This window comes from Eriocheir sinensis, chromosome 20 (genome assembly GCF_024679095.1).
Source record: "Eriocheir sinensis breed Jianghai 21 chromosome 20, ASM2467909v1, whole genome shotgun sequence".
Taxonomy (NCBI): Eukaryota; Metazoa; Arthropoda; class Malacostraca; order Decapoda; family Varunidae; genus Eriocheir; species Eriocheir sinensis.
The window spans coordinates 7,153,403-7,164,795 of NC_066528.1; the positions used below are offsets into that span (position 1 = coordinate 7,153,403).

The window sequence follows — 11,393 nt, forward strand, 5'->3', positions numbered from 1 at the left end:
TCTTAATTTCTGCTGCCATGTTGTCTCTCTTTCTATCTTCTATTGATATTTTCATGCTGACTGCTCTTCTGAACTTGCTAACTGCATGCCTACACCCCTCCCGCCGCCCTGCTGCACGCAACTTTCTACTCATGCTCATCCCTATACTGTCCAAACCCTTTATGCAAGAGTTAACCAGCATCTTCACTCTTTCATCCTTCACGCTGGTAAACTCTGGAACAATCTTCCTTCATCTGTATTTCCTCCTGCCTACGACTTGAACTCTTTCAGAAGGAGGATATCTGAACACCTCTCCTCCCGAAGTTGACCTCTCTTTCGGCCACCTCTTTGGATTCTGTTTGGGAGTGGTGAGTGGCGGGCTTTTTTTGTTATTGTTTCCTTTTTGTGTGCCCTTGAGCGGTCTCCTTTGTTGTAAAAAAAAAAAACTCAAATGCCCCCAAACTCATATAACTTAGAATTCCAACACTTTTTTTTGAGAAAAATTTGCCCCAGGACTTGAATTTTTCTAGGAACTCGAACGCAGCTAACGGCACGAGTTTCTTATCATTAAAATTTATGTAAAAATAACATTTCCATTGCACTTGTAACATTATTAAAATACCATTTATTTAGACACTTGAGTGTTGCACTACTGTTCAAATTCAAAGAACCCTGAACATGTTCACATGATATCTGTTCGGGAACGCAGTGTGCGTCGCTTTGCTTACTATTCAGTTTATTTTGTGCTCCCATTCATGAGCCATCCCCATGTGACTTACTGTGTTCTTGCTATTGTTTTTGTTGTTTATGTTTCAGTAACATCCCTGCATTTATCATAGGCTAATAAGCCTAAGATTTCCTTATTGCATTAATATCTGCTTGTTTTTACGTTTACCTATTGGTATTATTTTTTGTTGTTTTATGCAGTAATTACATTTACTTATTTTCTTGGCTTAGATAATCAGTTTTGGGGAAATGACATGGGTATATTTGGGTTTGTGGGAAAGGATTAATTCACTTTCCATTATTTCCTATGATCAAAAATGGCATAATATTGGATTTCTCTACATTCACCAACCCTCTAAACACTTGTACTGGGTATATTTCCCCTAATTGACAGTGGGAACGGTTGAAAATCTTTGTGAGATCACTTTTTAGGCAGGACTGAGTGGTACACATGTAAAAAGGGGTAAAGTAAAAATAATTTAAATAATGATAACAATAACTGTATAACATTTTATTCTTGTACCTTGAAGCATGAGTATACTCATGGGCAAAGGTACTAAATTTCATTCATGGTCAGAAAGTAGCTTTAAGGCACAGTCAACACAAGCTAGTTTCTCTTTTGAGTTTTCTGCTGAAATTTTCTCCCGTGAATTTATTCTCGTTTGGTCACATGGAGGACTGTTGCATTCTGGGAAATGTCAGCTGAAAAGAAGCAAAACAATGGATCAAGATGTTGTAGCTATTCCTTTGTGGGGTTTGCTAAAGAAAAGAAAGAAATGAAAAGAGAAAAGCCCATGAACTTGTGAATGGTTGGCTCGTAGGCAAAGGGAGAGTGTTACAGGTTGCTACGAGAGCTTAGCAATGAGGACCCAGACACGATGAGGCAGTGGGTGTGCTTAGACAAGCCTCAGTTCCAAGAACTACTCAACCTGGTTACTCCATATATACAGAAGCAGAGCACACAAATGGGATTGTCTATGACACTCTTCTTCTTGTGACCACAACTTGCTGACCTTGGGGGGAAAAAAAAAAAAAAAAAAAGGACTTGCTGGTGGCCAAGATTTTGACTAAAATTTTGCCAACTTTGAATCTCGGCAGAAAACCCCAGAGAAACTAGCTTGTGTGACCATGCCTTTAGCTACACAGAGACCTTCAAAATACAATGTGATGATGTTTCAAGTTGAAAATGAAATTATACTTAGAATTTCTTTGGCAAACTTTTAATGCATTTTTCTAGGAGCTTGCTTCCTGTCACGTTTTTTCCTCCTCACACGCGGTGCTTCATTTCCTTCACCACTGTGTGTAAGGGTGTGTCTGTTGAGTGCACACTCCTCAGTAAATCTTTTGCCACAAATCTCACATTTATGAATTATTTCATCAGTGTGTGTAAGAATGTGCATGTTGAGGTGACTCTCCTGACTTAATTGTTTCCCACAAATTTCACATTCATAAATTCTTCCATACTTTCTTTCCCTAGTGTGAGTAATGCTATGTCTGGTGAGACTTCCCTTCTCAAGAAATCTTTTCCCACAAACTTCACATTCATGATTTTTTTCACCAGTGTGTGTAAGGGTGTGCTGCTTCAGGTTATTCTTGCGACTGAATCTTTTCAAACAAACTTCACATTCATAATTTTTTTCACCGTTGTGTGTGACACTGTGTCTGTTGAGGGTGTCTTTCTTAGTAAAGCTTTTTCCACAAATTTCACATTCATAATTTCTTTCATCAGTGTGTGTACGGGTGTGTCTGTTGAGGTTATTCTTTTTACTGAATTGTTTTCCACAAACTGCACATTCATGATTTCCTTCATCAGTGTGCGTAAGGGTGTGTTTCTTGAGATGACCCTCCCCGTTGAATTTTTTTCCACAAACTTCACATTCATGATTATTTTCACCAGTGTGAATAAGCATGTGCTTGTTAAGATGAGCCTTCTCAATAAATGTTTTAGCACAAATTTCACATTTGTACTTTCTTTCACCAGTGTGTGTAAGGGTGTGTCTGTTGAGGTGAACCTTTAACGTAAATTTTTTTCCACAAAGTTTACATTCATGATTTTTTTCACCGGTGTGAATAAGAACATGTCTGTTGAGGGAGCTTTTATCAACAAATCTTTCTCCACAAACTTCACATTCATGATTTTTTTCACCTTTGTGAAGAAGGATGTGTCTGTTGAGGGAAGCCTTCAGCCTGAATCTTTGGCAGCAAATTTCACATTCATGATTTTTTTCACCAGTGTGTATAAGTGTGTGTTTGTTAAGGTTACTTTTCTCATTAAATTTTTTTCCACAAAATCCACATTCATGAATTTTGGGCTTCCTTATACCAGTGTGAATAAAGATGTGTCTGTTGAGAGAACTACTGTCAAGATATCTTTTACCACAAGTTTCACATTCGTAATTTCTTTCACCAGTGTGTGTAAGGGTGTGTCTGTTGAGGTGAACCTTCATCCTAAATCTTTTCCCACAAAGTTCACATTCATGATTTTTTTCACCAGTGTGAATAGAAATATGTCTGGTGAGGGTGCCTTTCTCAATGAAGCTTTTTCCACAAACTTCACATTCATGATTTCTTTCACCAGTGTGTGTAAGGGTGTGTCTGTTGAGGGTATCCTTCATAGTAAAACGTTTTCCACAAACTTCACACTCATGATTTCTTTCTCCGGAGTGTGTAATAATGTGCTTATTGAGATTACTTTTATTACTAAACTTTTTGCCACACTCATAACATTCATGACTCATTTCATCAGAAAGTGTGGGTGAATTTGTTGAGGTCATCCTTCCCAGAGTGTCTTTTCCCCCACTCTCAGCACTCATGATTTCTTTCACCAAGGTGTGCAAGGCTGTGTCAAGTGACATTGCTCTCAGTCTCAAATCTTCTGACACTCTAACTTTCTCTTTCCTTTATGGCCGCAGATGACAGTAACAACGTGGTGATAGAGGTGGTGCTTCTGATCACCCTTGAGCTCCACACCAGTAACAGTCTGCTCCTGGTGGTCTTGGCCACTCAGGATGCTGACTGGCCTTCCAGGAACCTCAGGGAAGCTGGGGTGATCAGCAAGGTTCCCCTAATGCCACCTTCAAAGAACAAGCGAGCAGGCGAGGTGAGGGATGCATCAAAGAGTCCTAGAGTCAATGGCAGCAAGGCTGGAGCGAGCGCTCAGTACAGCATCCACATCAGACCCTCATTTTAGAGCCAGCATTGGTGGTGGTTGTCCCAATTATTCTGGTGCTGTGGTCTTCAGTGTGGCTGACTTCACTTTCTGGTAGGGAAGAAATAAGGAGTTAATGAGATGTTTCTGCATTCTCTGCCTAAATCCTTAGAAGACTCATGGTCCTGATGGAGTTTCTACTTTTGCCTCCAAACCTATGCTTCTGTGCTGACACCCTGCCTGGTCAAACTCTTTCACATCTGCCTTTCACCATCTATCTTTCCTTACTGCTGACAGCAAACTTACAACTAACCTGTGGCAAAGGGTATCTGTGTTAACTGGGGTTGGCATTAACATCTCCATGCTTTGTTGTTATCCTGATTTTCCGTTGGGCGCCAACATGACCCGGCCACCATTTGCATATTGTTTTGTATAACTAAGGAGCACTGTTGCCAATTCAAGCAGTACAAGCTACATAAAAAATCATATTGGAAAAAAAATATCCATGTGTTCATTATAAATTATTAATATTAGTGAGAATAATGGGGTAAATATGATATCAGAAACTGTACATCATGAGTCTTTTACAAGGAGTTATTTCGCGCAACACCAGCCCGGCCGCCATTTCCATTGTTTGAAAACCACACAACCACACTCATACAACAAACAGCTGCATGCCGCATGTCACCAGAACCGGGTGAATTGTGTCTTGCCTAGTTGTCTGTCATAACCTACAAGTGATGGTGGGAATAATATGCTAATTATGATATCAGAAGCTGTGCATCATCAGTATGTATGGGGATGTATTTTTCACACCAGCCCAGCCGCCATTTTCATTGCTTTACTCAAGGACACTTGTCAATTCAAGCAGTACAGGTTACACCAAAAATTTATAAACTTCAGGAAACTGTACATTGTCAGTGTTCTTTAACAGTACATATTTCTGAGCATTTTAAGAACTATTTTTTTTTCAAAATTTTTGTCTTAAAGTTTGGGGTGCGCGTTATATGCCGGTGCGTGTTGTACACCGTGAAATATGGTATATGATATTAAAATACTAAAACCAATTAAAATCTCTAAAAGAACCCGGATGGTTTTCTTTTAACCCGGTAGGAGCGACGGGCCAATGCCAAAATGCAGAGAGCGTTAGTAACCTTGCTAACCAATTATCAACATTTTTAAGTGCAATAGCAATGTTTTCGGCATTCAGAGACCCAAACGGTGATGTCACGACATTGCTAAAATACATAACAACTGCCTCGGGGCATATCAACATAAAACTTTGGTATGACATACGCAAACACGAGTAAATAACAAGAGTTGGGGCAGTTTAATTAATTAATTTCTTGCCTTCTGGCAGTCATGCCAAGGAAGGAGGCAGCGGCAGCCCAACATTGCCAGATTGTCATACTCAGCCTCCTATGTTTGCCAATTTCCAACCCAAAAACGGCCTCCTCGACCCCATTAACTGCCTTCATATATAGTTATCGTTAACATGGTTAATTATTGGTGCATTTTTGGTAATAGTTATAGACATGGCTCATAAACTGGTAAATACGAGGCTCTTGAGTACAGGTAACTCTCAATTTATGCAAATTTGTATTACGCGTTTTTTAAATAACGAGGGGTCCAAAATCCAAAGAAATGTTTAATTTACACGTTTTTTTCACTTATATGCGATATTTAATGGAGTGGCCACCAGATGTCTCACGCAACTGGACTCACACAGCACCACGGCCACACAGCTGAGCTCAGTTCTTCCCGTGCGCCACTTGAACAACAATACAGTACCCACGCTGCCATGCTACTTAAGGTAGATAAAGTGACATATGATTCTGCAAGTGTCTATACATAGGGAATTTTAATGTTGCATGTATATAAATAACATGGGTAGCCTAATATTCGAAATAGCCTAGCATCACACTCAACAGTTGTCATTTATTATTTCATGGGGTTGTTTTCCATTATTAATCGTTATTTACATGCAGTAAATCATTAAGATACCCTTTATTTGCACTTACAGAGCCAGATGTCTGAACTGAAATGAAAGAATTTGAAAAAACATAGATCATTCGAGAATGTGAGCCATGAAGGTTCCCACCTGGCTGGTTTCTCTGAGCTTTGAAGGCGCGTGCTGTTGTTGTAAACAAGACAAACATATTCACTGCAACTATAATATACGACTTTCCAATTAGAGAAAATATTTTCTTGGGTTGTTATAACTCAACCACAACTATTTGCCATGCCAAATTTGGAAAATAAACATAATTTTCCTCTGAGGTAAAAGGGAAGATGCAGGGTAGACCTTGCCTTCCCTTCGTCTCTCCCGCAAACCTTCGTTCCTTGAATGCTAGTGACTCTAGGTACGCATCGTCCTTCCCTTTGATCTTCGTCGCTAAACTTTCACGACACTTGGTACGAGCCAGTTTCTCCACTATTAACTCGACACAATCTTCCAAACACCTATCCCCTATTCTTCGACAACACCCAGCTGTTAACTTCTTCAACACTAAATATCCTCAGTTTTTCCTTAGCTCAAAATCTCAACTAGAAACTTCACATCTCCTCTATTACTAAATAAGCTTCCTCAGGGTTGGGCGTTCTGTATCATCTCCGCCAGTTCTTCTCCCCCACACAGATGCTTTCCATATATAGGGGCCTTGTCCGCCTCCCGTGTGTGTGGGGTGGGGGGCTCCACTCACACTGCTCTTCTGGACAGAGTGGATTCTAAGGCTCTTCATCTCATCAGCTCTCCTCCACTTACTGACAGCCTTCTACCTCTTAAATTCCACTGCCATGTTGCTTCTCTTTCTATCTTCCATCGATATTTTCATGCTGACTGCTCTTCTGAACTTGCTAACTGCATGCCTCCCCCCACCCCGCGGCCCCGCTGCACATGACTTTCTACTCATGCTCATCCCTATACTGTCCAAACCCCTGTTGCAAGAGTTAACCAGTATCTCCATTCTATCATCCCCTTCGCCAGTAAACTCTGGAACAGTCTTCCTTCGTCTGTATTTCCTCCTTGACCTGGCTTGACTTCTTTCAAGAAAAGTGTATCAAGGCACCTCGAAATTGACCTCTCTTTTGTCTACTCTTTACTTTTTACTTTTGTGGGAGCGGCGAGTAGCGGGCCTTTTTTTTTTTTTTTTTTGTACTACTCTTTTTGTTGCCCTTGAGCCGCATCCTTTGATGTATAATAAAATAAAAAATAAAAAAGGGTCAGTTGACAGTGGGAGCATCAGTGCTGGATGACAGCTGTCACAAATCGTTTTTATTTTGTACCCCAAAGTACTCAGTAACAATGATCTAGCATGAACTTACCAGAAGTGGATGGGTTAACCGGAAGTATTGTACAGGTAACTCTCGATTTACGTGAGTATTGTGTCCTTGAAGAGGTCGCGTAAATCAAAAACAATGTAAATCAAACAAGAGGTAGTTTTCTATCGAAAAATAAATATTCACTTCATTCAGTGGAGAGAGAGAGAGAGTATCCATATCACTAAGATATCCACTCAGGCACTCAGCCTCACTCGTGTGAGGAAGAAATGAGGGACACCATGAGCGACTGGCTGGTATTGGTACCGGTACCGAGCAGTCTGGTACTGGTACCGTACCGTATAGCTGGTACCGTTACTACCGGTACTGGTACTGGCACCTGCCCACCCCTATTGTTGAGTAGCGGGGCAGTGTGGGTACTGTATTGTTGTTCATGTGGCGCACGGGAAGAACTGAGCTCAGCTGTGTGGCCACAGCGCCATGTGAGTCCAGTTGCGTGAGACATCTGGTGGCCACTCCATAAAATATCACGTATAAGTGAAAAAACGTGTTAATTAAACATTTATTTGGATTCTGGACCCCGAGTTATTTAAAAAACGCGTAAACCAAACTCGCATAAATCGAGTTACCTGTACCATATGCAATTATGAAACTTGACATTTCCCTAAAGTTGCTCTACTTCTAGGGTCTTTTTCCCTGGGAGGTTAAAATGCAGGGGGGAAGGGTCAAAGGGGGCATAGCCCCCCTAAGTTAGGAGGAGGCTGAGGGGGGCGAAGCCCCCTCGTTAGAGGTTAGGTTACGTAAAGTTTGGTTGGGGTAGTTTAACCCCTAAAGGGCGGGTGACAGGTTTTTAGTCTGCCTTTTTCTGCTGTAATTTTGAGGTTTGCATGGGAATTTATGGGTCAGCATGACTCCTAGGCTGCCACACAACTCCTCTGTGCCATTCTCTGTATTTCTGTGACAAGCAATGGCAGGAGGAGAGTTTTTAGTATCTTCCTTGACTGATTTCACGCACGGTGTCCCCAGCCAGCGACCTCGACTCTCATAAGCCTCCTCTAGCTACACCGCACCAGCCACAACCTGTGCAGCGCTGTGAGCACAGGATTGCTGAGAACTTAAAGTTACTACACTTCATCACATCACCATGGAAACACATGACATAAAGATTACGGGTTTGAGGCAGATTGAAGAGGAAGGATGAATAAAGCGAATGCTCACAAATTTGAAGCTACTGGCTTAGGGAGAGCCGTGAAATCAATAATGAAAACTAAGCAATTTGGGGGAAAACATAAGAACATTGTTGTACAGGGAGAACTGTTTTCACAATACACCCCTGCCCTTTAGGGGTTAAACATATTCAACATGAGGTGTGGGCTGTCGAAAATTACGCAGCGCGAGACGGATTTGTGCAGCGGTGGTGGGGAGGTTCCACTACACTGACTGTCCAATGACAAGCCCAACACTTGTCAGCAGACCGGCTGCAGTGGCTGTTATGTTATGTTATAATAGATTACAAGAGTATACATTAGGGAGTTTCCTTACTTTCAAAGCTATGGAATTTTCCCTATTTTAAGGAAATTTTGGAAGCCCATTTTTAAGCGATTTTGCCTTCCCCCCCAAAGAAAAGTTCCCCACAGGTCCCCAGGCTTGTGTTGGGGGGTAGGGGGGGGGTTGGAGTGGTGGAGGGGAAGTAGTTGTTCTGTAGTTTTACCGGGGTTAGTATGGGCAAACACCTGAATGATACCGCAATAAACCAAGTCAACACTTACTAACAGGGTACCAAAACAATCCAGGAACAACCAGCCTGAACTCAGAACAGACCAAAACAAATCCCAAAAACAAGAAAAGGTTAAGATTAGTTTTAGTACCATGCCAGTATCTCATTACCTACCTTATGAAACATCAGTAGCTCTTCATATATCTTTTCTACAAACCTGCAACAGTCATGGAAACACTTTCAAAATCCAATTCAAGGACTTATTTTTACTCTTGAAACCAGGGGATAATGTTTACGAAAGCGCGTCGCCTCCTCTGGTGCTGGCTGCGGTGACGGTGATGCCGCCGCAGCCGCAAAATAGCTCGCAGAGGGTTTTGTTAGATTAGGTAAAGTTAGGTTAGGTTATATTCATGCTCAATGATAAAAAATTGCGGTATTTGCATAAAAATAACAGGTTTGCTCTGGCGACGGCCGCGGCGGCGATGCAGCTGTTGTTGCAAGAAATACCTCCTCGCAGAAATAAGTTGCATATACATGTGGTGGGGGGCCCAGGGGGTGGGCTCCCTGGTTAGATGGGGGCGTTGAGGGGGGTGAAGCCCCCCCCGTTAGCAGGTTGTAAAGTTCGGTTGGAGTAGTTTAAATATGCTCCCCCACCCTAAACCCTCTGTGAGCTATTTTGCGGCTGCGGCGGCACCATCGCCGTGGCCGCTGCCAGAGGAGGCGACGCGGTTTCATTAACATTATCCCCTAGTTTTAAAGAGTAAAAAAAAAAGTCCTTGAATTAGATTTTGAAAGCGTTTCCATGACTGTTGAAGGTTTGGGTAATACTTTATAAAAAGTCCACCTCCCCCTTCGCCACTCCAGCCCCCCCTACCCCCCAAGAAAAGCCTGGGGAACTGTGGGGAACCGGGGCTTGGGGGGGAAGCCAAAATCACTGAAAAATGGGCTTCCAAAAATTTCCCTAGAAAAATCCCTAAATGAAGGAAAATTCCCAAGTCTCGAAAGTAAGGAAAGTACTAACTTTATAACCTAACAGCCCCCCTACTAACCAAGGGATGCGCCCCCCTCTGGATCCCCCCACATGTATGATGCGCCAGTAAATTTTTTTTTTTTTTTTTTTTTGGTGATGAGCATATTTAAATTACTCCAACCGAACTTTACGACCTGCTAACAAGGGGGCTTCGCCCCCCTTGACCCCCTTCCTAGTCAAGGGGGGCTGCGCTCCCCCTGGACCCCCCCCGCTTCCAAAATTTCCCTGGAAAAATCCCTAAATTAAGGTAAATTCCCTACTTGGGGGGGCCAGGGGGGGGCACAGCCCCCCTTGGTTAGGAGGGGGGTCGAGAGGGGCAAAGCCCCCTCGTTAGCAGGTCATAAAGTTCGGTTGGAGTATAAATATGCTCCCCACCAAAAAAAAAAAAAGATTTACCGGCGCATCATACATGTGGGGGGAGTCCAGAGGGGGGCGCAGCCCCCCTTGGTTAGCAGGGGGGCGAGGGGAGCTGTTAGGTTATAAAGTTAGTACTTTCCTTACTTTCGAGACTAAGGAATTTTCCTTCATTTAGGGATTTTTCTAAGGAAATTTTGGAAGCCCATTTTTCAGTGATTTTGGCTTCCCCCCCAAACCCCGGTTCCCCAGGCTTCTCTTGGGGGTAGGGGGGGCTGGAGTGGCGAAGGGGGAGGCGGACTTCTTGTAAAGTATTACCAAGGTTTGTAGAAAAGATATATGATGAGACAGTGATGTTTCAGAGTAGATATTGAGATACTGGCACGGTACTAAATCGAATCTTTACCCAAGAAAAGCTACTAAAACACAGCAACACACCCAGGAACCTACAACTAGACCAAAAAGACAAAGACTAACACTAATAAAATACAAATAAGAAACCGGGATATACCACCTAGTACTCGGTGGACAGCAGCGCGGAAGAAGCACACAGGAACACACGTCTGACGCCTGCCAACAGCCAACCATTGGAGCTTTACCAAAATGGCCTGCCTTGAAAACACCACGCCAACTTCTGTTTACCAATGACACTAATCGAGTGAGGAAAGGCATGGCTGAGGAGGCAGGATTGGAGACTGATGCCAGACGAGAACTCATCCATCATGGTCTTGCCCTAATACCCTGCCTCCCGAGTATGTAGTTTCCCCGACCCGTGACTTACCCCGTGCACGAGGGTCCACTGAGCAGGCGTTGAGGAGCAGGAGAGACTGGACAGACGGTGTGTCAGGCCTTGATGATAGCGGAGGGAGAACGGAAGAGGTGATGCTGGCTCGTGCTCACCCTTGCCAGATTATCGTACCCAGGAGCACAGTATTTACCGGTTTCTGAGGTATAACTATTGGCAAGAAACATCAGGAATTAACTATATTAACGATAACTATGAATGAATCTCGTTATTGGGGCCCAGGAGACAATTTTGGGGTCAGAAATCGGTGAAAATAAGGGGCTGAGTACGACAATATGGTAGCGTTGCGAGTCGTGCTCTCCTTCCCAGCTGGTGCATGCAGTGTTGCCAGATAGCCCTAAGGAGAACCTTCTTC

The 11,393-nt window shown here is 42.9% G+C and overlaps 1 protein-coding gene across 1 annotated transcript; it reads right to left on the bottom strand.

Annotated features, from left to right (window-relative positions):
- Positions 1 to 1,195: 1,195 nt before the first annotated feature.
- Positions 1,196 to 11,393, bottom strand: LOC127001129 (zinc finger protein OZF-like). Its single transcript, XM_050865316.1, has 2 exons — positions 11,015 to 11,393; positions 1,196 to 3,964 (listed from the first exon to the last, which is right to left on the bottom strand). The coding sequence occupies exon 2, from the start codon at positions 3,558 to 3,560 to the stop codon at positions 1,926 to 1,928; it is 1,635 nt and encodes a 544-aa protein (XP_050721273.1). The 5' UTR covers positions 3,561 to 3,964; positions 11,015 to 11,393; the 3' UTR covers positions 1,196 to 1,925.